At 42.2% G+C, this 27,559-nt stretch overlaps 1 protein-coding gene and 1 pseudogene across 2 annotated transcripts; both read right to left on the bottom strand.

Moving 5' to 3' along the window:
* Positions 1 to 5,913: 5,913 nt before the first annotated feature.
* On the bottom strand, positions 5,914 to 26,636 carry Tmprss12 (transmembrane serine protease 12). The gene is made up of 5 exons (XM_048444570.3): positions 26,070 to 26,636; positions 25,258 to 25,453; positions 20,772 to 21,040; positions 7,832 to 7,974; positions 5,914 to 6,486 (listed from the first exon to the last, which is right to left on the bottom strand). The coding sequence occupies exons 1-5, from the start codon at positions 26,422 to 26,424 to the stop codon at positions 6,235 to 6,237; spliced, it is 1,215 nt and encodes a 404-aa protein (XP_048300527.2). The 5' UTR covers positions 26,425 to 26,636; the 3' UTR covers positions 5,914 to 6,234.
* On the bottom strand, positions 12,042 to 20,911 carry LOC125407207 (ribosome biogenesis protein NSA2 homolog pseudogene; annotated as a pseudogene). The gene is made up of 2 exons (XR_014997910.2): positions 20,772 to 20,911; positions 12,042 to 16,888 (listed from the first exon to the last, which is right to left on the bottom strand). The product of XR_014997910.2 is annotated as a ribosome biogenesis protein NSA2 homolog pseudogene (transcript).
* Positions 26,637 to 27,559: the final 923 nt, after the last annotated feature.

The raw sequence follows: 27,559 nt of genomic DNA, 5'->3' as shown, positions 1-27,559 counted from the left end.
AATATTGTTTATAAATGTTTGCTTACATTTAAAGGGGAATATGCTATAGAGATTTTCATTGGTATGAATTTTGGTCTATTGATACAAATTTAAGGTCAATTTTGTTATATGTATATTTCTGTTTTTGGTATTGTGACTGTGCAGTTCATTTTAAAATGTAATGTATAATTAAAAATATAGGTCAATAGATAGTAATTTATAATAGTCAAGCTTGTAGTCATGTTAGATTTTCTTGATGTGCAGAGATGTATTTCAGATGGATAGATATTCTTCAAACCTTTCAAAGACTACAGAATATGGCATTTAAAATGTTTAAGAACTTAGGACTTTTCATGACAATGAGACATATCTGCTCCTGGCAGCACCAATAACTGCAAGAGGAAGATGGGCACTGAAGAGGCTCCTTATGAAGTTTGCGAGACATTTGGGCAAGAAACTGCTCTTGCCTGGACTGTTGAACTGGACATGCAGGACCCACAGAGAAATGACTGCTGAACTTGCCTAAAGGTGAGATGATCCTTCGGGGTTCCTGCTTCATGAAAGAGTCTGCCAGATGTTCTACAGGACACAGAAGAAAGTAACTGACAAACTGCCAATATAGGCAGATTTGTCTTTGAAATTTCCTGTTTCATGGAAAAGTCTGCTGGATACTATGGGCCTGTAGACTGAAGATGGATGCTCCAATGGTGCCGAAGAACTTTGGGTGACTGTCCAGGTAGCAAGATGTCTCTGTCAATTCTAGAGTTTTGGAAGTTGCTTACAATGTACTTCCTATTTACTTAGGTAATATTATATCCTTCTGGAGTCTTTGATGGAGTTGGAGAATTTATAGTTATAGTTTTTTTAGCTATAATAAAAGATAAAGTAGATATAAATATTGTAACTGTAATTATTGCTTGATGCCTGTTTTGTTATATGTAATTTTACTATGTTAAATTAAAACCTTCCTTTTTATTTAAACAGAAAAAGGGAGGTGATGTAGGATTCTTCTCTGTGTATTGTGAATACCATTGGTTAATAAAGAAACTGCCTTGACCTGGACTTGTTGATAGGGCAGAACTTAGGTAGGTGGGAAAGACTAAACTGAATGCTGGGAGAAAGGAGGCAGAGTCAGGAGAAGCCATGTAGCCCTGTCAGAGACAGATGCTGGAAGTTTACCCAGTAAGCCACTGCCACGTGGTGTTACATAAATTAATGGAGATGGGTTAGATTAATATGTAAGAGTTAGCCAATAAGAAGCTAGAGCTAAAAGACCAAGCAGTGTTTTAATTAATAAAGTTTCTGTGTGATTATTCTGGGTCTGAGTTGCTGAGCAGCTGGGAACCAACAAGTGGCCTCTTTCAACAGTGAAGAATATATTCCATTTATGTTTAAGGTAGTGTCTTAGTTAGGGTTTTATTTCTGTGAAGAGATGCCATAACCAGGGCAACTCTGATAAAGGAAAGTATTTAATTGGGGAGGGTTTACAGTTCAGAGGTTTAGTCTGTTGGCATCATGGATGAAGCATGGTGGCATGTAGGCAGATATGGAGCTGGAGAAGGAGCCTAGAGTCTATGTTTGGATCAGCAGGCAGCAAGAAGAGAGAGAGCCAATGGGCCTGACTTAAACATCTGAAACCTCAAAGCCCACCCCAGTGACACACTTCCTCCAATAACGTCACACCTACTCTAACAAGGCCACATGTCCTAATCCTTTGAAATAACACCACTCCCTGTGAGCCTATGGGGGCAGTTTCATTCAAACTGCCACAGTTAGTTATTGGTGGGTGGAACTTATTGTTGCTTTATAATGTTAAAGATTTATTTTTAATTGTAGTGTGTGTGTGTGTGTGTGTGTGTGTGTGTGTGTGTGTGTGTGCACATGAGTAAAGTTGCCTGAGAGGCTAGAGGCATCAGATCCATGTGGAGTTGGAACTGCAGGTGTTTGTGAGCCACCTAGCAGGAGTGTTGGGAACATGATTCAGGTCCTGTGCAAGAGCTGTCTGTGCTCTTTACTATGTAACCGTCTCTCCAGCCCACTGCTGCCCTTCTGTGGGCTGTTTTCTGTCTTCCTGAGTATTTGACAAACTCACCCTGGCAGGAGACTCTCTGGAAAGGCGTGGGCCTCTGTCTCTAGCTGTTCAAACAATGGGCCCCACGGAGTTGCAGTTTCTCGTGTTAGACAGGACAAGGTTGAAACTCTGGTGCTGTCAGAGGAAGATCTTGTCTCCCACAGAGACTGCAATCAGTGCTATCAGCTGCTTGGCCATTGGTGGCAGGGCCACATCTTGATAGAGACTGCTAAGTTACATATGCCTCTTGCTGTGTATTTAAACCCAAACCTGACATCAGGACCCTGAAGATGGACTTAGGCATCTTGAACATTTTGTTTGTTTGGTTGGTTGGTTTTTCAAGATAGGTTTTTTTTTCTGTAGTTTTGGGGCCTGCCCTGGAACTCACTCTGTAGACCAGGCCGGCCTCGGACTCACAGAGATCCGCCTGCCTCTGCCTCCCGAGTACAGGGATTAAGGGCATGCCCTGCCACCATCTGGCTGTAAGATTACATTTTATTTGGGGGGTGTGTATGAATAGAGTATGGGCATGAATGTCAGGGTGTGTGGGTAGAGGTCAGAGGTCGACTATGGGAGTCTGTAGTCTCCTTCCCCATGTGGGTTGTCACAGTCTTGGTAGCAAGCACATTTACCTGCTGAGCCATCTCAGTGACTCTCTGCTCTAAGACTTTTGTTCGTAAAACCATGATGTGCAGCTGGGTGGTGGTGGCGCATGCCTTAATCCCAGCACTCGAGAGGCAGAGGCAGGCAAATCTCTGTGAGTTTGAGGTTAGCCCGGTCTACAGTGTTAGTTTCAGTAAAGCCAGACCTACACAGAGAAACCCTGTCTCAAAAATTAACCAACCAACCAAACAAACAAACAAACAAAAACCCCACGGTGTGCTCATGAATCATTTTATAGCTATAAATTGTAACTTAACACCTTTGTATACAAAAAATCACTATATTTTTAATCCTGGCCTCTACTCATATGTTAGGGCATTAATATGATGATTTATATCTTTAAGAAATGCCTGGTGTAGTGGCTCATGCCCAGTGATTCCAGCAGCTGGAAGGCTGAGGCAGGAGGATCAGTTCAAGGCCAGCCTGGGCTATATAAGGCCCTGTCTCAACAATCACAACACATTGTAATGCATTATTGTAGGTAATTAGCCCTAGTTGTTTGCTTATTTCTGAGATAGATTTTGCTATAGAGCCAGACATGTCTTATATTCCCAATCCTCCTGCCTCAGCCTCTCAAGTGCTGGGATTATAGACATGCACCACCATGGCCAACTGCAGTGATTTTACAGCAATTGAAATTGGTTCATATGTGATGCTGTCAAATTACATGATCCTGAATGTGTCTATGTTCTTACCTTTTCCGTTGGGTTTACTTTGGGAGCCATGCAGCCTATTTCTTGGATCAGCAATGGGCTTCCATGGGCCCCCATGGAATCAGAGTCTCTCTTATCAAGGACCAAAATCCGTGCAGCTTACAGGCTCTTTTCTCTCTCATTGTACTGGTGATTCTTTGGACAGTTCTTAGTTTTACGTTGTCAGTCACATGTGCAATAGCTGTAATTTTCCCTGGATATTCTGTTCTTTCTCCAATTTTTTTCCCATAAGATTCAACAGGGCGCTAATGTTTCTCAAATCTCTTATCTGTAATCACTAACTACAACTCCCAATCCTGGGAACTTTTCTGACTCAGTGGAGATAGTCAGGAGCAGTGAGAAAACAACACTGGGAACGCTGGCCTTGTCCCACAAAGGAGAGCAAGGCACACAGACACAGGAATACACAGTGCCAACTGTTGAGAGGAAGTTCCCTGGGCACCCAACATAGAGTTGTTGGTAGGATCTGATATGCTCCAAGATGAAACACTACAATGAAAAATGTGGGCTGGACAGGCCCATCTTTACCATGCACAGGAGCTTGCAGTGTGGGTGGGGAAAGCGTGTCTTACCAAAGGCTGCCTTTTACAGAGAGATGCAGACATGGGACCCTCTTGTAGAAAAGGGAACCATATAAAAGCATAACTTGCAGACATGAAAGAAATGTCTGCGTTTGAATATTGCTCTCCTTAAAGCATTGTGACCATGTCTATTACTTTCTTAGCTTCACAACCACAAGTAGCTGCCAGCTGACATAAAGTGTTGCTGGAGCAGGACGTGTCCAGCTCGATATTTAGGTAAGCCTGAAAAAATGCTGAACTCCATGTCTAGAATAAGGTTATGCAGGCTTGGAAGGTGTATTTGAGGAAGCATAAAGGGGAACAATGAGGCTTTTCATAATGATCATGATGTATTCCTTAAATTACAATGTATCCCCTAAAATCAAAAATAGAAGCCAATAATAAAACTGTTCTTGTTACCCTGGTTAAAAAACAAAACAAAACTCTGTTTAAGATAAATAAAGATTCCCTGAGCTATTTGGGGTCACTTGAGTTTTCCTTGCACGGCTGCCCCTTCCCTGCCTCAGGACCTGAACCCGAGCCAAGGCTGGAGCCCGGCAAGTTTATATATCCATGTCATTTGTATAATAGTCATTCTTTCCTAAGCTTGATTGCTTATAGCATGTCTCTAAGGCAAGGACAGCCATGAACTCAGCTTGTGTTCATTCAGAAAGGTCTACATTTTGTCTTGGTTTTTTTTTCTCTTCTGCTTTCCCCCCACCTTCCCTCTCCCCTCTCCTCTCCTCCTCTTGGGTTCTCCTTTCCCCCCACCTTCCCTCTACCCTCTCCTCCTCTTCTTGGGTTCTCCCCCACCCCGCCACCTTCCCTCTCTCCTCTCCTCTTCCTCCTCTTGGGTTCTTCCCCCCCACACCTTTCCTCTCCTCTCCTCCTTCTCCTCTTGGGTTCTCTCCCCCACCACTTCCCTCTCCCCTCTCCTAGGGCCACACATGCTGAGTAAGCTGTTCCCACTGACCTGCTCTCCAGCCCTGTTGTTCTGAAGCTCAGCTTTGCAGGGTCTAGGGATCTTGTGTTTCTGTTGCTGTTATGGCTTAGTTTTCTTTTTTCAAGATTTTTAAAACGCTCCATTCTTTCCTTCCCTTCAAGGTGGCTGCTGAGGAACATGCTGATAGTCAAACCGAGAGTTTTTCCCCTTGTAGTTCTTGAAACTTTTTCTTTGACTTTAGACAAATTATAATATGTCTTGGTGTCCTTTGGGTTCAACATTTTGGGGACCTATGGGCTTCATGAACTGGATAGTTATTTTACTTCCCAAGTTTGGGAAGCGCTTAGTTATTTAATAGACGTGTGTGTGTGTGTGTGTGTGTGTGTGTGTGCGCGCGCGCATGTGGGCACATGTGCATGTAGAAGGAGAGTCTAAGAACATGATGTTAGAATGAGGGAATAAAAGTAAAGTATGTATGGATAATTGTGGTACTATTTTTATACCTATTGTATAATTGGAAAGCTTTCAGAATAGCTGACATAAAAAAATTAAATGAAAAAATAGGATTTTGTGGTAGCCATCTTAGGACTATAGAAGTTTTTCTTTCTATTGTTATGCACTTTACAAATACTTAGCTACACACAGTGGCTTACACCTATAATCCTTGAACTCAGGAGGCTGAGGCAGGAGAATCTCAAACTTGAGGCTAGCCTGGGCTACATAGTGAAGCCTCATCTCAAAATACATACAGAAATGATTTTAAGATATCTGCACCTCGTGACTACATAGCCTTTGCCCATCTGCTTCTGGCTGTCATGAGTGAGCTACTTGGCTTAACCTTTCTCCCATCATCACTGCCTCAGCCCACGCCCAGAAATAGTAGAGCCAAGTGACTGCCATGAACTCTCTGCCACCACACCCAAACTGAAAAGGAAGTCAAATAAAATTTAACTTAAAATGCATTTTGATTAGTTTAACAAGAGATTTTTCAGTTGGGTTATAAACTGTTTATTGACATTTATACATAGTGAACTAAATAATTTATACATAGTACATAGTGAACTAAATAATTTATACAAACTCTAAGAGAGTATTCCAAATACAGAATTACAATTAAATAACAAAACAATCAGGCTCTAAGGAGGCACGTGATTTTGTGCCAAAATTCACAACTGTGTATCTGTCACAGTCCTCTATGACATTGTTCAAGAAACAATGCTGACATGAGAACACTACAACAAGCCACGGAAGAACAATCTCCTTGTGTAGAACACAGCAGAGACAGACTGACAGTCTGCAGCGTCTTTATAGCACTCCTAGAAGGACGACAGGGCCTAAAGCCACGAGGATCTGGCCCAGCACCACGTCTGTATGGAACAATCGCATAGTACTGCCCTGTGAGAAATGGTCTGTGAGCCACTGCTGGAAGAAGGCCGGGCCACTGTAGACACCGGGAAAATGTCTCCGGCCACAGCCATGGCCGTAACTGGTGATGCCCATCACAAAGTATCTCCTGTATTCCGGTAAATAGCACATGAGTGGGCCACCGCTGTCGCCCTGTTGAAATCCAAGGTAGTTTTTATCATTTTTTATGCTGAGACAACTCAGTTACACTACACCTGTTTCTGTGAATATTCCTGCTCATTACACTCCAAGGATAGCATGGGTTTTCTGGTTTTCTTTCAGGCTGTAGCTCACTACACTTCACATGAGAATAAAGGGCAGGGAGCCGGTGCTTTGCTGAGACAGCCCCAAGCCACACATATTTCTAAGGTGCCCCCTAACATATTAATACAACGCTCTGGGGAACTGGGACATTTTCAACCTAATGTTTTAATTACACAAGAGGGGTGCCTCCCTGGAGGATCAAGGCATCTGCATGGTTGTGGATGAAATTGTTTGGATTTTAAAGCATAGTTCTCAGGAGAAATATAATTTAGAAAGTATACAAAAGATTGAAAAAAAACACTGTTTTTAGAATTTTTACTTTGCTTTACCATAATGTGGGAGAGGCCTCTTTTCAAAAGTGAGAAAAGTGTGCGCCATTAGCTACCTAGAAAAGCACACATTGTCGTCCACAGGGATGGCATGTCCTCAAGAGCTGAGATCAGCTACTGCAAGAAGATGGGAGTCAGTGGTGCTGTAACTAACCAGACCTTCAGTGTTTATACAAAACCACCAGTGGGCCCAAAAGTGCTTGTGATAACTGCTAGTCCTCAAAGCAGGAAGGATATGTAGATCAGTATTTCAGCGCCTACAGGTGAAGAACTGGTTCTGGGTGTTGACAGTTCTTTATACTGGCAGGCATTGAATGATTATTGAAATCATTGTTTTTGATGATTTGTTAGGGAATGCAATTCATTTAAACCAAATGTTTCATTGTTTCATTCATAGAGATTTTTAAGGAAAAGAACAGAGGAACATGAAGCTGAGAGTGAATCAGAGAATGTGAGAGAGCAGAACATCTCTGTGCATGTCCAGAGCTGGTGGCTCTGGGAGCAGTAATGAGCAAAAGAAACCAAATACATGTCTCTCGGGCACAGTGTGCACTCAGCACTTGAGAGGTTCAGTTTCCAAGACAAAGAGAGAAATAGTTGGGAAAGAAAAGGTAAGAAGGAAATCAGATTTTGTAAAAATTGGAAACTTATGTTTCAAATAATATCTTTCACAAACACAAATAGCTGGATATAGGGGCTGCACACTTCTAATCCCAGAACTTAGAGTCAAGCGGGTGTGGCCTGCACTGAGCCTGGTAGGAATAAGAACCAGGAAATCCCATCCAAGATTTGGATTGTTGGAGCAGGGAGAAAAGAGAAAAATTTTTCCATTAGCCTAATAGTTAAGAGCTCTGTTCAGGTCCCTCCTGGCTTTAGAAGAGCCCTCAGAGGGTATCTGGTCTTACCCTGCAAGTGTCAAAGGTCCCATTCTCGTGACCTGCACAGAAGGAGGTGCTAGGGATCACTCCTCCATAGCTTCTCTCAGAATTACAGATCTCTCGAGAAATGAAGTGCACTTTTGCTTCTTGTAGGATGTTTGTACCATTGCCTGCCAGCAGAAGAATGAGCAAAACTCTTTATGTCTTAATAACTGCAGGCATTTTACAGTGATTCAAATGTCCACGTGTAGTCCAAGGGTGGTGACTCACACGTGTAATTTTTGCACTCTGGAGACTGAGGCAGGAAGATTGCTACTGGGTCAAGGGTAGCCTGGGCCACAGAGTGAGACTCAGACTCAAAAAATAAATATGAACAGCAGCCAGTGGTGTGTAGCTCACCTTGTGGAGAGCTTGCCAAGCCCAAATAGAGCCCTGGATTTGGTTCCCAGCACTGCATGAGCCATGAGTAGTGGTGTTACAAGCCTGTGGTTCCAGCACAAAGGAGGGAGAAGCAGGGTCATAAGTTCAAGGCCATCCTCAGCTAGTGAGTTTTAGGCCTGCCTGGGCTACGTGAGATTTTGTCTTAAAAAACAAGACATGTGAAAAATTGAAGTACGAGTGTTTAATGAGGCCTCGCTGGTTTCCTTAGTAAAGGAACGGATTGAATGGCCACATTAAATGTTATCTTTGTATTATTGAATCAAAGTCTGTTTTCCCTAATGCCCCGGGCGCTCATAATCACTCGTCTGCCTTGTCCATTCGAAACCTTTCACTATATAAATGGAGCTGTGGACTATACTGCATTTTTTGTCTGGCTTATTTCATTTAGAATAATGTTGATTTATGTGCCAGGATGCTATCCCTTTGTGTAGTTTAATAACTTTACATTACTTGAAATTACTAAAAAATAAGAAGTTTGGAGAGATGGCTCAGGGCTAAGAGCACTTACTGCTGTTGCAGAGGACCCAAGTTTGATTCCCACACCCATATTAGATGGCTCCCAATCTCCTGTAATGCCAGTCCCAGGGGATTTGAGACTTTCTTTTGTTCTCCTGGGGCACTGCTAACACATGCACACACACACACACCCCCACATATATATAATTAAAAATAATAAAACAAATAAATGCTGGGCACAGTGGTACATACTTTAATCCTGGTACTTAGAAGACAGAGGTGAGCAGACCTCTGTAAGTTCCAAGCCAACCTGGTCTGCGTGGTAGGTTCCAGAACACTAGGGCTATGTAGAGAGACCCTGTCTCCAAACAAAATAAAAATAACAAAAAGCTGGGCACGGTGGTACATTCTCTTTAAAAAAAAAAAGTAAATAAAATACTTTAATCCCAGCATTTGGGAGGCAGAGGCAGACAGATCTGAGTTCAAGGCCAGTCTGATTTACAGACTATATTGTGAGACTCTATCTCAAAACCAAAATAAAATCAATGACTGTCCTGTGTTTGGTTTACTCAGTCATGAGTTGGTGAGCCTCTGTGCTATCTCCCATCTTCCTGCTATTCTGAAATCACTATAAATGTTACCAACAGGTTCTTGTGTGGACATACACATTCATTTTTAGGATACATCTTGAAGTTGGATCACTTTTTGAGGAACTCCCAAACTGTATTCCGAACAACCTCCCCATTTTCTAGTCCCAGCAGCAATGCAGCAGGACTCTGATTTCTTCACTTCCTCTCTGATGCTTATTTTCCAACATTTCGCTATCAATCCATGTGTGTCATTGAATTCACTTTTGTTTACATTTATTTTTTGTAGTGCTAGGGAGCTAGGCCAGGCCTGACTCATGCTAAGGATATGCCCTCTCACTGAGATACATTCCCAGCTCCCTTGAATTCTCTTAATTTTTGCTAGTACTATATATTTTGCTCTTAATTTTGCTAGTAGTATATATATATATATATATACACACACTATATATTCTATATATAATTATATATATTATATATAATAATATATATATTATTATATATAATATATACTATATATTATATATATATAATACCTGGTCATTTCATTAAACTCTGTTGATTCCAAAGATTTTATTTTTATGTGTATGGATTTTTGTTTGCATGTATAGATCTATACCATGTGTATGCACTACCTAAGTAGGCCAGAAGAGAATTATAGTTACCGTTGTGGGCCACCATGTAGACACTGGGAACCAAATCCAGGTCCTCTGGAAGGACAGCCAGTGATCTTAAACATTGAGCCATCTCTCCAGCACTGGTTTTTGATTTCATCAAAAGCATGCTCAAGGAGAATTTTACTAGTGTTTAAGAAGAAAATCATAACAGATTAGGTAAAATCCAGGTGAGGGATGCAAGAAATTTCCGTGCCTGCTAAATCAGGCATAGACTAGACAGACAACTCGTTAAGAGACAGTCCACAAGGCTGTGGGTTAATGAGCAGAGGAAAGGACCTGCAAATGCCTGGTTTTCCATTTTCATTAACCTCTATGAAGCAATCCTTTGAAGTCTTAGAGAGAATTGGAGTTTTATAAATATGACTTGTACTTGTTCTGCTGCCTAGGGATAGACAGCGCCATGCTGTTTAAATTCTCAGCTGGAATCTATGTCTTGGTAGACTTGATATGGTTCAGATTGCAAATCCAGGATAGTGATTGTCCTCATCACACATTTTTAAAGAAATGTCCCCCTCCTTATCCCATTTGGCAGGTTTTCTAACTATTTCAGGGCTTGGAATACAAACAGATAATTCTTTGGTTATATTTGACTCATTTCCCAATAGTTTTGTGGCTGATTGTAGCCACAGCATGTTGCATATTATATACACAGGCAGATGTAGAGCAAATTCTAGTTGGTCTTAATAATAAAAATCTGGAGTCAAATACTGGGGTAAATGTTAAAAGATCAGAGAAGAAGCCAGACCCAACAGAGACTTCTTACCTCTACTGAATCTTCAGATTGAAGGGATAAGATCCTGTCTCCACCTTCCTAGTGCTGGGAATAAAGGTGTGTGCCACTGCCTGGCCTCTATGGTTAACTAGTGGCTAGCTCCATCCACTGATCTTCAGGCAAGCTTTATTTGTTAGAGCACAAATAAAATATCACTACATTTCCCTCTTTTTGTCTAAAATAAAAAAGGTTATAACTAATATAAGAAAAACTATATACGATAAGTACAATAACTATGTGTAATATATACAAGCAATAAAACTTCAACAATGTCAAGTCCATAAACATGTGACAAATTCAGAGAAAATACTCTAATATCTACCCTATTTTGGTGAGTCCAAAAGGTTGTACCTAATTCACTTTGTTTTTTGTTTTGTTTTGTTTTGTTTTTCAAGACAGGGTTTCTCTGTATAGTCCTGGCTGTCCTGTAACTCACTCTGTAGACCAGGCTGGCCTTGAACTCACTGAGATCTGCCTCCCAAAAGCTGGAATTAAAGGCATGTGCCACCCACTTCCCAGCCCCTAATTCACTTTCTATTCTAATTTGTATTACCAAAACTATCTTTCAATGTCTCTCAATCCTATACACTTTACACCTCTTTAGTGAATTTCTTTTCTAAATCTGGTAACAAGAAAACTATAACTATATAGTCTTCAACTCCATCAGAGACCTGAGAAGGAAAAAATATTAACTAAGCAGGAAGTGCAAGCAAGTGACTTCCAAAAAAAAAATGTGAGAAATGACAGAAACAGCTGTCTGTCTGAACAGTTACCCCAAGTTCCTCTGCAATGTTGGGGCATCTATCTTTAGCCTACAGGTTTAGCATATCTGACAGACTTTTCTGTGAAGCAGGATATTCTGAATGGCTGTTTCTCTTTGTCTTGACAATGTTTGGCAGTCACTTTCTCTTGCATCCTGCTTGTCCAAGTTGGACAGCATACTGTCAGCAATCAAGGCAAGAGCACTTTCTTGCCCAGTAGCTTCTTCTTTCTTTTTTTTTTTTTGATTTATTTATTATGTATTCAGTGTTCTGCCTGTATGTATCCCTGCAAGCCAGAAGAGGGCACCAAATCTCATTACAGATGGTTGTGAGCCACCATGTGGTTGCTGGGAATTGAACTCAGGACCTCTGGAAGAGCAGGCAAAGTTCTTAACCACTGAGCCATCTCTCCAGCCCCAGTAGCTTACTTCTGCCACAAAGAAAGTAAATTCCATGTGGAATTTCTTCGATGCCCATCATCTTCTTTGATGCTGCTGCCAGAAACAGACATGTCTCATATTCATTTAAAAAAAAAAACTTACGTTATTTTTGTTTGTTTATTTGTTTGTTTTTCAAGGCAGGGTTTCTCTGAAGCTATGGAACCTATCCTGGAACTAGCTCTTGTAGACCAGGCTGGCCTTGAACTCACAGAGATCCACCTGCATTTTATTTTCAAAAAAAAGAACTCTAAAATCTCCTTTTAATCTGACCATTACCAATAACAACTTATAACCAACCACTCTAAAGGATGACAATTATCCATAACCATGGAATGACCACAAACCACCCACCCCACTTGGGAATGTCAGGGTTGTGTTCTTAAATTTACTTCCTGCTGTCTGGTGACGGCATCTTTAGGGTTAACTGTCAAGTCCTGGGAGAGATAGTCTCTGAATAATGGGAAAGTGCAGGGCTTGTCTGAAATCCTGGCTTGAGCAGTGTGTGAGGCTGGATCATCATAGCTAATCACCTTCAAAAAGTCCTAAGCAGTTTTTAGTCCAAAGTCGGTCTTTAGATGGTGTTTTTCAGCCAAGTGGTGTTACCAAAGTCCCAGTGGAATCATCATTATGCAATCTCGCCATCTTTTTGAGTCTTCAGAGATTATTAGGTCAGATTATTCCTTTCCTTGGTAATTTTTCCAGGTAGTTCTCCCTTCTTCTTTGGATGTTTACTTGTCTAAAAGTCTTAAAATTCCTCAAGATGGTTGTTTTCATTTTTCTTAAAAGACAAAAACAAAACCCTCCCCAACTCTAACTTTGAGGAGTTTCCTTTTTAGCAAATTATATCTAATCAAATGAAAAGCATTTATTAGTCTTATAAATTAGTTTAGATTGGTGACACTGGTTAATGAACTCACCTCTTCTAATCAAGAGGTCTCTTTTGTTCTGGTCTCTCCTGAAATTTTTGTTCCATCTTCTAAACTGTTCTATTATCCAGAGCAGTATGGTTTCTTAGAATAGGCGTTAAGTCCTTTAATTGCTCTGGGAAGAAGTTTCCTCCATGATGACAGGAAATGACTGAAACCAAATTTGGCACGAGGGCCTATGAGAGCCCCTCCCGCCCCAAGGTGTTTCCCCTATGGCAAAGGGTTACCTTGACTGTCCCTTGTTTATCTTCATTCACTAGTCTAATGCTTGCCCTTGCCACACCTTCTGCAGACTCTAGAAGTGAGGTATTCTATTTGGATTATGCTTAGAAAAAAACATTGTTTCTAGGAACACCCTGTTTACAATCCCTTTTTAGGTGACTTTGTTTACTACAATTGAAACACCTGATATTTCAGTTTTTCTTCAAACCTCTGGAAATCACCTCTCCTATCCAAGTATCATCATGGTCATGAGATTCAATATTGACTGCATCTCATGTTCATTCCTTCAAGAGTGCTAATCTTGCTTTTAATGGCCTAATTACCCTTTTGCATTGAGAATTAGCATTTTCAAAAGCCAGAAATTCAATTATTATTTGTCTAGCTTCTGAGTTTGGTATCATTCTATTTACTGTTGAAGTCAATCTTTGTAAGAAACCAGTGACGGTTTCTTTTGGGTCCTTTAGTAAATGACTCAGTTTTCTTTCCTACTTCTTCACTTCTATCCCAAGCATTCAAAGCTGATTACATGTAACTAAACACACAACATCAGAACTGTCACTGTGTGTGCATGTGCACGTGTGCTTACATATGGAGTCAGTCTTCTCCTCCACCAAGTGGATCCCAAAGATCAAACTCAGACCATCAGGCTTAAGGGCAAGCACCCTTTCCCACTAAACCATCTTGCTGACCCAACAAATAACACTTTATTGAATCTTAGCCGGGTGGTAGTGGCGCATGCCTTTAATCCCAGCATCCCAGTGAGTTCAAGGCCAACCTGGTCTACAAGAGCTAGCTCCAGGATAGGTTCAAAAGCTACAGAGAAACCCTGTCTCAAAAAACAAAACAAAAAAAGAACCAAAAAAAAAACCAAAACCTTTATTGAACCCCTTTGAGTATAACACTGTGTGTATTTGTCTTTCTTCATTTCTCTCATTTTTTTGGTTGTTTTTGCTTTTTTGGTTTTTGTTTGTTTGTTTGTTTGTTTTTGAGATATGGTTTCTGTCCAGACCTTTAGACCAGCCTTTCTTTAGACCAGGCTAGCCTTGAACTCACAGAGATCCGCCTGCTTCTGCCCAGATACATATGTAAAATTATCTTTGTACTCCTAAGATAATTTGTATGTTGATACAAATTCAAATTATATTTGTTATATTGAATATGCTATTTCTGTCTACAATATTTGTGCACTTATTCAAAATTATTTTGTCATATTGTATGCATGCATGTTTCTACCTCTGCTTAAGATATTTTGTATATTGATTCAATTTTAGGATATGTTTATCATATTGCACTATATATTTCTACCTCTGATCAATATATATATTGTTTACATTTTGGGGTCATTGTCATCTTTTGATGCACATCTGTTTAAAGATTGTTTATTTTTATAATGTAAAGCCTTAGTCTTTGAGATATATAGGTATTAAGAATTATAGGTTAATAGTCACCCATGTTTGTCATATTTATAGTTAGACTATAAAAGTTATAGTAGTCAGGTTCTCTAGATGCACAGAGAATGTATTCCACATAGATAGATAATCTCCAAACACTTCAAAGAACTGTAGAATATGGCATTTAAGTAACTCAGGATTCTATTGACATGAGACATGATTGCTCCTGGCAGCACTGATCTATTCCCCAGAGAAGGTTGAGCACCAAAGACACTCCACTTGGAGCTTGTTTTCTTCTTGACAAAACTGGCCTTTGGGCAAAAGAACTGCCCTTGCCTTGACTACTGACAATATGTCCACTGTCCAAACTGGACAAGCAGGACACAAGCAAAAATGACTGTCAAACCTTGCCAAGACAGGGTAGAACAGTCTTTTGAATTTTCCTGCCTCTGAAAATGGTCTGTCAGATACTCTAGGACAAAGTTGGTTGCCCCAACCTTACAAATGAGACTTTTGGTGATTGCCTAGGTAGCCACCTATCTCTGTCATTTCTTACCCCATTTGGAAGTTGCTTGTTTGCCCTTCCTGCTTACTCAGGTAACATTATTTTCCTTCTCAAGTCTTTGATGGGGTTAAAGACTAGACAGTCATAGCTACTTTACTCTCATAACTCAGCCAAGACATTTTACTACAAGACTTAAGACTCCTCAGGATAGTACAACTATTGAAATAATCTGTTATTTGCTAATTAGCTTAGACTGGACATTTAGTATGTGTTTCTTGCTTGATGTTGTTCATGTTGGTTATAATTCTATTTTGCATGTTTTTGTCTTTTCTTTCTCCTGAACAATACTTGATATTTGTTCTTATTGTATATAGTTTTATTTTAGGTTGAGAATCCTCTTATTTAGACAAAAGGGAGAGGTGTTGTGGGAATTCATTCAGCCAATGGCCTTCTGGATACCAGTCCATGATGGCGTGGTCTGATGTACTATAAGCACGACAGGAAGTACGCTAGTCCTTTTCTCTCTCACTTGGTTGGTTGGAGTTCAGTTCATAGTTGCCAGCACCCACAGAACAGAGGGATGCAGCAGCTTTCTTACTGAGTGCTCTCCAATAAATGTTTGGTATCCTTTATTACAGGTTCTCGTGAACCTCCTTAATGATGCTACATTTTGGCTGGGTTTAAAGCAGTGTCCCAGTACTGCCCAGCTCGTTTTGTTTGTTTATAGGACAGGGTTGTGTTCTGCTGCTGAATACTGTGGCACAAGTTGTGACCTCAGCAAGGAGGGGTTGGGCTAGGAGGATGGAGTACTGGCTGGCTTGGGCTTCACAGTGAGACCTGTCACAGCAGTAAGACTTTCCCTCTTTGGTCCTGTGTATTTTTTTTAACTGTAAAACTGTAAAGTTTTTATTTTTTATTTACAATTTAATAGATACTCCTTGATGACTGCTCTGGGTAGGCACCTTGGTAGTATTCAGAAAGATCACAGTGATGGTGTTTTCCTAATGGTACATACTTTTCAGTAGAAGTCACTATCAAACCAGCAAGACTGCATTTATGCACCCATCATTTTCAGGATTGTTGGTAACTTGGGCATACTTTCCCCAAATAACCTTGCCTCCTTGTGTCACAAGGCCCAGCTTGCTCACATTTGCTTCAATAACTGTACCTTTGGTGATTACACCCAGAGTTGTATATAATGGGGATGATGGATTCTTTTTCACATCAAGTATTGGCAAGCAAAAGGTAGCTTTCAGCTCAGGATGTGTGACATGAGCTTTTTTGAAACGCAGACCCATTGGCCTGATAAACCTTTCATATTTAGGTGGTTTTCTTGTAAAACCATCACCAACAAAGCAGACTTTAGTAACCATCCTCTTCCATGACTTCTTTTTTTTTTTTCTTTTTCCTGTTCGAATAACTTTCAATACTTCTGTTTCTCCTTGGGCACGAACTTTGGGTAGAGAGACTTCCCATTTTCCCGCCTTCTCTTTTCGTTTCTGCTTAATCACGTTGGAAAGCACTTTTGCTCTAGATTGCCCCTCTCTGTCCAGCAGTAGGCAGGCACTGATCCTTGTGGAGTCTTTTCATCATTCTTTTGCTTGGTGTTTCTCTTTTCATGCATCTTAATAGTCTTTTTCATTTGTATTTTCTCAGCATGGCGCTGTTCATGGCAGAGCTTAGCCTTCAGGTCAATCATTTTTTTTGCCTTCTTTGAATGTTCATGGGCCTCCCGACTTTCTTTCTTTTTCTTTTCCTCATGGTAATCCAAACGATATCCATAGCGTTTACGGTATAATTTAATATATTCATTTTGTGGCATGATGACAGCCCTGGAACAGCCGTCCGCGACCTCCCAACTACAGAAAAACCTCTTCTGGGTCTCACTGACCCACAAGCACCTGCCCTGCAAGGTGGAACAGGAAAAAGCGGTCTTGTGTATCTTCTAGTGAATTGAACCTTTTATTATTATAAAATATTCCTCAAAAATATTCCTCAGCATTCTGGTCATTTTATTTGACCTGGTCTAATTTATAATATTAATGAAACCATTCCTTTTTGTTTTTTCATTCTAGATTTTATTTTTATTACTATTTTACATGTATGGGTGTTTTGCCTGAATATATGTTTGTGTACCGTGTGCATAAAGTTCTCATGGAGGCTAGAGAGGGCATGAGATTCCTCAGAAACTGGAGTTACAGACAGTTGTGAGCTACCATGTGGGTGGTGGGACTTGAACCTGGGTCCTCTGAGAAACCAGCCAGTGCTCTTAACTACTAGGCTCAGATTTTTTTTAGGTTACTATTGTCTTGAATCTTTCCCACTGTATCTCTCATAGCTATATAGTTTCTGGGGCTATAAGATAGAGTGATGTTCATTACAGAGTTTCTCTGAGGATACATTTTTCTCCTGCAACATGGTGGACTATGTTGTGTACCAAAACAGCCCAAAGAACACCATGTAACATGAACCGAGTATAACAATGCTTCCAATCTTCCTGTCATATTTGAAGTGGGCTGTGGCTGTGGCAACTCCATGCTGTTATGAGTCATGGGGTTCCAGCTTTATGGGCATCTCTCCCTGATCAGTTCAGCTCTTTGTTTTCCCTAAACTCCATAAAACCACTAGAATCAGTGCTGTTTGGCTTGGCGAACGCTCTCAAGCTTAGCATTACCTCTGTTCTTCAGTTTCCCTCCCAAGTTCCTATCTCCACTGGGCTCCATCCTTTTAAGATTTCTTGTTATTGTGGGCTGGGGTATGTGCACACCACAGAACAGGTGTGGAGGGCAGAGGTCAGCTTTATGGAGTTGGTTCTCGCCCAAAACTCAGCCCATCAAGCTTGCTTGAAAAGTCCCTTTACCCACTGAAGCCATCTTGCCTGTCCCGTATGCTCCATTCCTGCCCTATGTATCCTTCCTGCTGGGTAGGAAGGCTCAGGTGTGGTTGTGGTTTTCCATGTTGGAACACCAGCTTTATCTGAACTGTCTGATGGTGTCACTGCTCTCATCTTGCAGATCATGAAGCTATATGGCCCTGTGATGGGTCACACAATAGAGAAGAGACAAGGTAAGACTGGCGCTGACTTGAAGCCAAATGACATGTGCTTGGCTGACTGCATGTAGTAGTTAGCTGTGTAACTCAGGGTATGAATGTAATCTCCTTAATCTTCACCGTATTCATTCGTGTTATAGTACATTTCAGAGTATGGCTGTCCTGGAACTCACTTTGTAGACCACGTTGGCCTAGAACTCATAGAGATCCCTCTGCCTCTGCCTCCCGAGTGCTGGGATTAAAGGTGCATGCCATCACTGCCTGGCAAGTGTTGAGTATTTTATTAAGCACCTAATCATGAATAAATGGGAACTACTCTTATATTGTTACTTTATAATAACTGTTAACAATTCATTTGGATGATCATGTTCTTTTTTGGTTAGTTTTGTTCGTTTATTTTCAAGAAAGGGTTCTCTATGTAGTCCTGGCTAACCCGGTGTTTGCTAAGTAGACCAGCCTAGCCTTGAACTCACAGAGATCTACATGCTTCTGTCTCTCAAGTGCAGGATTAAAAATGTATACTATCAGGTCAATGCCCATGCTCTGTGAGTTAGAACACGGCAAGGCTGGAATTTAGGACTACGACTCTATTGCGCATGTTCTTTTCCTATACTACATTACTTTCCTTATCTTTCTTCAAAAGTACTCAAGAAAAACAGTAATTTACAAAGTCTTTCCCAAAACTATCTCTTTACTGTCTAAATAATCACAAATAAAAACAAGATGTGGTGGTGCACATCTTTACAAGTCTGGGTCATCTTATTTCGGTGACTGTTTCTGAGAGAGGGTCTCACTAAGGACATGGCCGTTCTGGAACTCACTACATAGTCCAGGGTGGCATTTGCCACCATTGCCCAGCCTCAAAGCCATCTTTGATAACACGGTGAGTCCAAGGCCAGTCTGTGCTACTTGAAAAAATAAAAAATAAAATCCATACTTGCTGGGCTCATGTGCAATGGAAAACAAATCTCAGTGCTTGATCTCATATGCTCCAAACTGGTCTATTATGCTCTCAAGAACCGGTCAGTTTGCTAGTTAAAGGCAGAATAAGGCCTGAGACTCACAAAGACAAATTTGAATCCTAGCTACTGCTTGATAAAAGAGCATGGATGGAGTGGTAGGGAAGAATGGGGACATGGAGGGATTGAGACAGGAGTTCACATAGCCTAGGAAAGCCTTGAGTTCATTCTTTTATAAAATAATAATTATTTATACAATATTCTGTCTGCGTGTATGCCTGCAGGCCAGAAGAGGGCACCAGACCTCATTACAGAACGTTGTGAGCCACCATGTGGTTGCTGGAAATTGAACTCAGGACCTTTGGAAGAGCAGACAATGCTCTTAACCGCTGAGCCATCTCTCCACCCAAGTTCATTCTTATATAGCTGAGGATGACCTGGAACTTCTGATTCTCTTGCCTCCAATCGCATGGGCTCTGGGATCACACATGTTGGCCACTGTTTCCATAAAGTCTCAGTTCTTGACACCCGTGCTCTCTGTGCTGGGTTTATCAATGTGACACACACCTGCTCCACCTGGGAAGAACTCCCAGTTAAAGAGCTCCCTGCATCAGGCTGGCCTGTGGCAAGACTGGATGTTTTCTTGATTACTGGTTGATGTGGGAGGGCCTGCCCACTGTGGTGGGTGCCACCTTTTGGCACTGGCCCTGAGTGGAATAAGAAAGCAAACTGAAGTAGATATGGTGGTACACACCTTTAATCTCAGCACTTAGGAGGCAGATGTAGGTGGATTTCTGTGAGTTGAAAGCCAGCCTGATCTACACAGCCAGAGCTCTGTAGAAAGACTCTGCCTTAAACAAAGAAAGAAAGAAAAAAAATCAAGCAAACAAGAAAGCAGGTTTGGGAAGCCATGGGCGTAGGTCAGCGCGCAGTCTTCCCTCATGTTGGCCGCCTGCCTGACTTCAGTTCATAGTAGACTGTGATCGGGATATGTAAGCCCAATAAGCCTTTTCCTCCCTGCACACTGCTTTGATCATGGGGCTTAGCACCGCAGTAGAAACTGAACTAGGACGACCTTAAACTACTGGCCTGTCAAATATAATGGCAGCAGCAGGATATGAGGGGGCAGGAGCCTGAGACACACACGTGCTGTGTCTCCACAAGCATGCTGCTCTTACAAACACGGGACTTTCCTGTTCTCCGCCAGGGAGAACAGTTAGTGACTCAATGAGTGAGACGACCCCATGCAGCCCCCTGCTTAATCCTGCACAGGGCATTGAAGTGAAAAGAAAACTATCAGCCCCAGGGTCCAAACTTCAGATTCAGGGGGGCATTTCTGCCACAGTTCTCTCACCAACTCTGAGTCCTGGGCTGCAGAAACGCCGACTGTTACCCTAACATCTGCAATTAGTTCAAGTATCTTGGTGTTTATGACCAGGCTCCTCTATATTTCTGCTTATGCAGGAAATTTCTCTCTTCATAAGGAAAAAAAAAGTAAAAAATTTCTTTTTCATGGATTATAAAACTCAGTTTTTTAGCTTTTGAGTAAAAAAGTAAAAATAAAGAAATAAACACATAAAATGGGGCAAGAATAAAACTTAATGTTGGACTGCCTCCCAAGTGTGTGCAAAGCACTAAATTGATCCTTAGCACAATCAGTCAATTTCTCAATCACTTGAAAGAAATATACAAAAGGATATTAATACGTAAGTGAATTCCCTCCCTCTGCCAATAACCAGGAAGGTGTGCATGTATTAACTGAGTTCAGACTATAATTACCTTGTTCTTTGGTTCTTCCCCAGCCACTTATAAAACACTCTGTGTTTTGGTCCAGTTTTTGGAAAACACCAAAAGGTAGGCAAATAGGCTGAATATAGCCATTATACCTCACAGCTTTCCTTAGACGGAACAGCGCGATATCATTTACGAAAGTTTCCAGAATGAAGTCTGGTCGGATGATGATTGCTACTACTTGAATATTCCTGATGTGGGAGCGGCGATGGGAGAGGTCATTGGTTCCAATCACTGCTCTCCACTTGAAAGGGTCGCTGAAAGAAAGCAGATGTTCTTAGTACAGACAGGCTCACTTCAACTCCCTTGATTTTCCACTAGATTTGGGCTTCTTTATATTGGTCTGATAACTAAGTTTTAAGTGTTTTTCACGTGACATAAGTATAAAACAAAAGCACAAATGTCACGATGCAGCCCAGGGAGAAAGCTGAGCGGGATCAGAACACAAGAACTCCGTGGCTGACCAGGACAGTGTCTCTTACTAGCAGACAGATGCCTGGATCACTCAACATACGGTTTTGAGACAGCAAGCTGTTTGGAAAGAAAACGAAATCCCTGAAACAGCACAAACCACCAAAGTAAACTCCAAGTGGATTAAAAACTTAGAACTCTATTAAATCAAGAGTTGCTGTCTTCAAGAGACAGGCAGGTGACAGAGCTGGGATTTGCCTTCAAATAACTGTACAGCAAGGTGAGGAGTTCAGTTCTGCAGAGTTGGGGCTCAGTACACATAAGGCACAGGTGGGAGGGGCACAAGAGGGCACAGGAGTGAATACATAATATACATGTATAAAAATGTCATCATTAAGCCGGGCGGTGGTGGCGCATGCCTTTAATCCCAGCACTCGGGAGGCAGAAGCAGGCGGATCTCCGTGAGTTCGAGGCCAGCCTGGTCTACAAGAGCTAGTTCCAGGACAGGCACCAAAAACTACAGAAAAACCCTGTCTCAAAAAAAAAAAAAAGTCATCATTAAGTTATGTATAACTGATACATGCCAATAAAAATCATTAAAAGGTAAGTTTAAAACTTGAACTGTGTGATAAGCACATGGAAAAAACACTTCCTCTGCTTTTATACTTTTTTAAAGATTTATTTTATTTTATGTGTTATGGGTGTTTTGCCTGTATATATGTTTGTGCATCACATATGTGCCCAATGCCCAAGAGTGCCAGAAGAAACTGGGCAGTGGCTGCGCATGCCTTCAATCCCAGCACTTGGGAGGCAGTGGCAAGCAGATCTCTGAGTTCAAGGCCAGCCTGGTATAGAGTGAGTTCCAGGACAGCCAGGGCTATTCAGGAAAACCCTGTTTCAAAAAAAAAAAAGAAAAGAAAAGAAAAAAAAGGCCAAAAGAGGGAATCAGATTCCCTGAATGGGGAATTAGAGGTGGTTGTATAGTTGTTAGGGGCCAGGTGGGCACTAGGAATCAAACTCAAGTCCTCTGGAAGAACAGACAGTGCTTTTAACCACCAAGCCATTTCTTGAACCCCTAATTTTTAAAAATATACTAATACTAGAATAAAGCATTTGGATTTTATCATTAGAATTGAGAAAATTAAACCAAAAAAGAAAATAGGTGAACACACAGCACTGCCATAAGAAAGGTTTTGTTCTCTGAGACAGAGGTTCACCATGTTTATTAGTTGCCTATCTCACTGCTGGGATAAAACACTCCAATAAAAGCAGCATAGTGGGGCTGGAGAGATGGCTCAGAGGTTAAGAGCATTGCCTGCTCTTCCAAAGGTCCTGAGTTCAATTCCCAGCAACCACATGGTGGCTCACAACCATCTGTAATGGAGTCTTGTGCCCTCTTCTGGCCACCAGGCATACACACAGACAGAATATTGTATACATAATAAATAAAATAAATATTTTTTTAAAAAAGCAGCATAGTGGAGAAGGCTTGCTCGGCTCACAGCCCTAGGGCACAGTCCACCATGGCAGGAAGGCATGGAGGCGGGGCTTCAGGTGGCCACACATTGTATCAGGAAGCAGAGGGCGATAAACACTAGTGCCTAGCTCCTATTCTCCTTTTTATTCAGTCTAAGAAAGGAATGGTGCCTCCTTCAGTTAGGGAGGGTCCCACCTAAACTAATCTACTCTAGATAATTTCTGACACTCATGCCCAGAGGCTAAGTATAAAAGAAAATAATAAATGAGAAATGAGAGAAAACTAAATCCTAATGGTCTGTTGTGGAATAATCCTTCTGTACACTGTAAATATATATTACTCTTATTAGTTAATAAAGAAGATAATTGGCCTATAGCAATGCAGGATAAAGTTGGGGAAAATCAACCTGAGGGTACTGGAATGAAGAGGGGTGGAAACAGTCGCCGCCGGGAGCCGCAAAAAGAGCAAGATAGGCATGTCATACTGAGAAAAGTACCAAGTCACGTGATAAAGCAGAGATAAGAAATATGGGTTAAGAATTAACTAGTAACAAATCTGAGCTATTGGCTGAGCATTTGTAATTAATATTGAGTCACCATGTTGGTTATTTGAGAAACAGCCGCAGTACAAGAAAACTCTGCCTACAATGGTCATTTCTGCCAGGGTGAAAGCTGGCATCACAGGAAAAGCTGTGGTTCTGCCCTGTGACAGACACCAAAACCATCCAACCACACATGGCTGGAGACTGTGGCTCAGAACTGGAACACTCACCTGGCATGTGTAAGCCTTAGATTCAGCCCCCAGTATCAGAAAACAGCGACCCTCTCCCTTCTGCTAGAAGTACCCACCTATGTGCTTGTACAAGGAAAAGTGATTTACCCACTTTGTCCTCCAGGGGTTCTGATCCAATACATGACCCAAACCCCTTACCCACAGTTCTGTCTGGCCAAAGGACAGCTCATTAAAAATCTGAGTGCTGTCCTCCTTTTGTACAGCTACTGCCTTTTTAGCTACGGCTGTCCTAGTCAGCAACTGCAACTCCACCACCAGCAGAGGCTAGGCCACCAGAGCCACAGTCTGAAAAAATAAACTCTGTTTCCTCAGCCATCGACTCTTTCAAAGCTACTAAGAGAATTTATCTAAATCTCTGTCCTGCTAAAGAACTCACGATTCAAAGGCTGAGGTAGAATCCTGCTTCCCAGAGAGGCTGAAGAGCGAGCAGCTGACCTAGTTGACTGTGTCCTTGCCTCTCCCAAAAAGTTCTTATCCCTCCTTATAAACCCTTCTCCACCTGGCTCCTCCTTACAACTTCCTGTCAGCTAGTTTCTGACCCAGCCTCCAGACTGCAAATAAATTTTATTTAATCAACTCATCTTTGCATCATTAAACAAATGTTCCAAAGCATAAACAAAAGAAACACACCTTGAAATAACATTCTGCAACACTGGGGAGTATTGCTTCATCTAAAACGAAGAGCTGGGCAGTGCCAATCAGATAATTCATTATACAAGTTGATGAGAAAGCTATCTAGCAATAGGAGCTAAAACTGAAAGATTAGTATGTAGAATGAAGGGCTCTAAAGGTTCATGGTATTAGGAGGAATTTAGCAGAAAGAGGAAAAGGGCAGAAAAAAAATAAAACAGCAGCACCATTGTATACACACACACACACACACACACACACACACACACCAGCTCACTAGTGTCTTGGAAGAGATGCTGCTGAGCTAGAGAGATGGCTCAGGGGCTAAGAGTATTGCTGCTCTTGCAGGGGACCTGGGTTCTGCTTCCAGCATCCTCGTGCAGGCTCACAAGCATCTATAATTCCAATTCCAGGAGAACTGATGCCCTCTCTGGCCTCCTTGGGCACACAGTACAAAAACGTACATATACACAAAACATTCATAGGCATAAAAATAGTTTTAGGAAAAGAAAAGAAACACTTTCACAGAAAGTCTGTCATAATTGTCCTATCCATAGGGTCACTAGGATGGAAACTTAGAAGTCACTGGATTGGGCATGGAATTAGCCTTTAAATTTTGTTTGGGTCACAGAAATCATAGGAAAACAGAATTTTAGGACTTGGTGCAAATGAGGCCCAAGAATCTCTTCCAGAGTTCAAATAATAAAAGATTAAGTCTGACCTATCTTGTTTTTATGCAACCCATGAACAAAGTATGTTTTATACATACACATATATGTATGGTTTTACAGGACCACAGCAACAGTCATTTAATTATGTATTTTCCACTTACATATGGTTACTTTCATGCTAAGTAATGTAACAAACTATATGGCCTGCAAACCCTATGAGGTATCCATGGAAAAAGTTGCCAATGTGTGATTTAGAGGATTCATTTCTTATGAGTTCGAGGCCAGCCTAGTCTACAGAGCCAGACAGGCTCCAAAGACACACAGAGAAACCCTGTCTCGAAAAACAAAAAACAAAAGCAACAACAAAAAGAATTCATCTCAGCAAATGCACTGTCATCTACATAATTCTATATAACTACTGGTAGACACGCTACTCCACCGTTTCAGACTGTCCCTAGGAGAAGAAAACGGGAGTGGAGCTCGGGATACATACCTAGCCTCTTTAGTGCAGTGGGCAGCCGTGAGGACCCACCTGTCTCTCACCAAGGCACCACCACATATATGCACAAGAATATCGCCGTCTTGAACCTGCAGGCTAACTAGCCACGGCCAGGCGCCAGCAGCAGCTCGTGTACCTCCTATGATCCGAGACCCTTCCAATGCGCCCCTAAGTGGTGCTATTCCACAACCTAAAAACAAAACAAAACATTATTTGGAGTAAACACCCACATTTTGTGTTATTTCCTAACGTGAATACATTAACACAAGTCTTTTTCTCTTTAAACACTGATAAAGCAAGCCAAATCCGGGGCAAGCTAAACTTTTCAATGGCAAATGCATTAAGACAAACACGCCATACTTGACTACTTAGTAACATAGAAACAAGTTTCTCTGGTCAAGCTCTTTTCTTTGTGGGACAGTGACTGAGAGCCTCAGCCCCCGCGGCACTGCAGCATTGCCTTGGTTTCTCTGTGTAGCCCTGGTTAGTGGCTTGGGATACGTAGCTCAGTGGTAAGCGTGTGTAGGTAGCATGTTTATAAAGAAGCTCCTGGCTCAATCTGACATAAAACAAAAGTTGTGATTAAGAGATACAAGCTATGCATTTCTTGCCATTTAACCGGTTGAACAATTCTCAGCTGCATTCTGAAAAGGTCACCTAACAGCCCTTTGGGCCATGAATACTCAGACATTTGTTTATCAATTAAGTGCCGAACGCCTTCGGCGCTGGCAACGCTACCGAGGGTCTGGGAGCAGCTGAGTTCTGTCTCTGGGGTGAGGCGGTGAGGACAGTGGGCGAGATACTGCCCTTCGTGAAGGGCTCTTCCTCTTCCGGGGCCCCGGCCTCCGGCCCTGGCTTGCTGGCCTGCTCCTGCGCCGGGATGAGACGATCCCTGTGGGGCGTGTGGAGCTTGGAGTACACGAGGGCGCCGCCCAGGCACAGCAGCGCGGCCCTCAGCGCCCACGACCCCATGGCGCCCGCAGGCCCCAAGATGGCGGCGCCCGAGGCCCGCGCGCGCGGTGCCTGCCGGTCATTTCCCCCCACACAGGCAAGGTCGCCCGGACCCTGCCGCCAGCCGGAGGACTTTCGGAGTGCTGCCGGCTCAGGGAGGCCACGGGGGAGCCTGAAGGAAGCTGGCGAAGGAGCAGCCGAGCAGAGCATGTGGGATTGACACGGAGACGGTAAAGCCCGGGGCGGGTGCGCAGCCAGCACCTCAGGAGAGACAGGCAGGGGCACGGGAGGGAAGGGAGGTCTCCCCACGGTGAAGTCCCTCAGCCGCGGCTGAGACCACAGCTGTGGCAGACTCCGCGGGGGTGGCTGGGCGGCCAAAGGCCCTGGCCGGGTCACCAGACCTGGAAGACAGACAAGCACGCCCACTCACATCCGGAGCACGCCCACTCACGCCCTGGAGCACTCCCACTCACGGCCGGAGCACGCCCACTCACGCTCCATGCCCACTCACGCCCTGAACCACTCTCACTCATGCTCCACGGCCCCGGAACATACCTACACATGGTCACATGCTTCATACAGCCACAGATGCCCACAATAAGTCGAAATTTAATATTAAAAAACTTTGATGTGAAGATTGCCTACGTATAAATAATATTCCTTTTTAGTGAAAATATTTAAAATAAAAACATTAAAATGGCAGTAAATCATGCTTACGGCCTAAGCATATATGACCTTTTTGTGTTTCCCAACTACAAACCTAGAAGTTCCAAGGAATCTCAAAAGAAACCCATTTACGGTTAAAGACATGTCTTAACCCCATTGTGCAGCCCTTGTGGTCCATGGTTTATCTTTTTTCTTTTTAAGATTTATTCATTTTCATTGTGTGTATATATAAGTAGAACTGGACTTATGGATGGCCATGAGCCACCATGTGGGTGCTGGGAACTGAACCTAGATCTTCCAGAGAGCAGTCAGTGATCTGAGCCATCTCTCCAGCCCCATGCTTATCTTTAAAAAAAGAAAGAGGGGGCTGGAGAGATGGCTCAGTGGTTAAGAGCATTGCCTGCTCTTCCAAAGGTCCTGAGTTCAATTCCCGGCAACCACATGGTCTCTCACAACCACCTGTAATGAGGTCTGGTTCCCTCTTCTGGCTTGTAGGCATGCACGCAGAAAGAATATTGTATACATAATAAATAAATAAATATTTTTTAAAAAAGAAAGAAAATGACATTTTATTTTGTGTGTGCATGAGTGAACACGTGCATGTCTCTGTACATGTGTGAAGGCCAGAGGATAACTGTCAGGGATTGGCTCTCTCTCCACCATATGGGTCCTGGGGACT

The sequence above is a fragment of the Myodes glareolus genome, chromosome 19, assembly GCF_982192425.1.
Source record: "Myodes glareolus chromosome 19, mMyoGla1.1, whole genome shotgun sequence".
Lineage (NCBI taxonomy): Eukaryota > Metazoa > Chordata > Mammalia > Rodentia > Cricetidae > Myodes > Myodes glareolus.
Note: the sequence above shows the minus strand (reverse complement) of the source record. Positions and strands in the feature narration are given on the sequence as shown.

Bases quoted from the DNA above. Each gene is read 5' to 3' on its own strand.
- Tmprss12 (XM_048444570.3), bottom strand. From the start codon at position 26,424: ATGCTCTGCTCGGCTGCTCCTTCGCCAGCTTCCTTCAGGCTCCCCCGT. The intron at 21,041-25,257 runs GTATGTATCCCG...GCTTTCTTTCAG, and splicing joins CACTGCACTAAAGAGGCTAG to CGACCCTTTCAAGTGGAGAG. The intron at 7,975-20,771 runs GTAATTATAGTC...TTCTGCTGGCAG, and splicing joins GGGAAGAACCAAAGAACAAG to GCAATGGTACAAACATCCTA.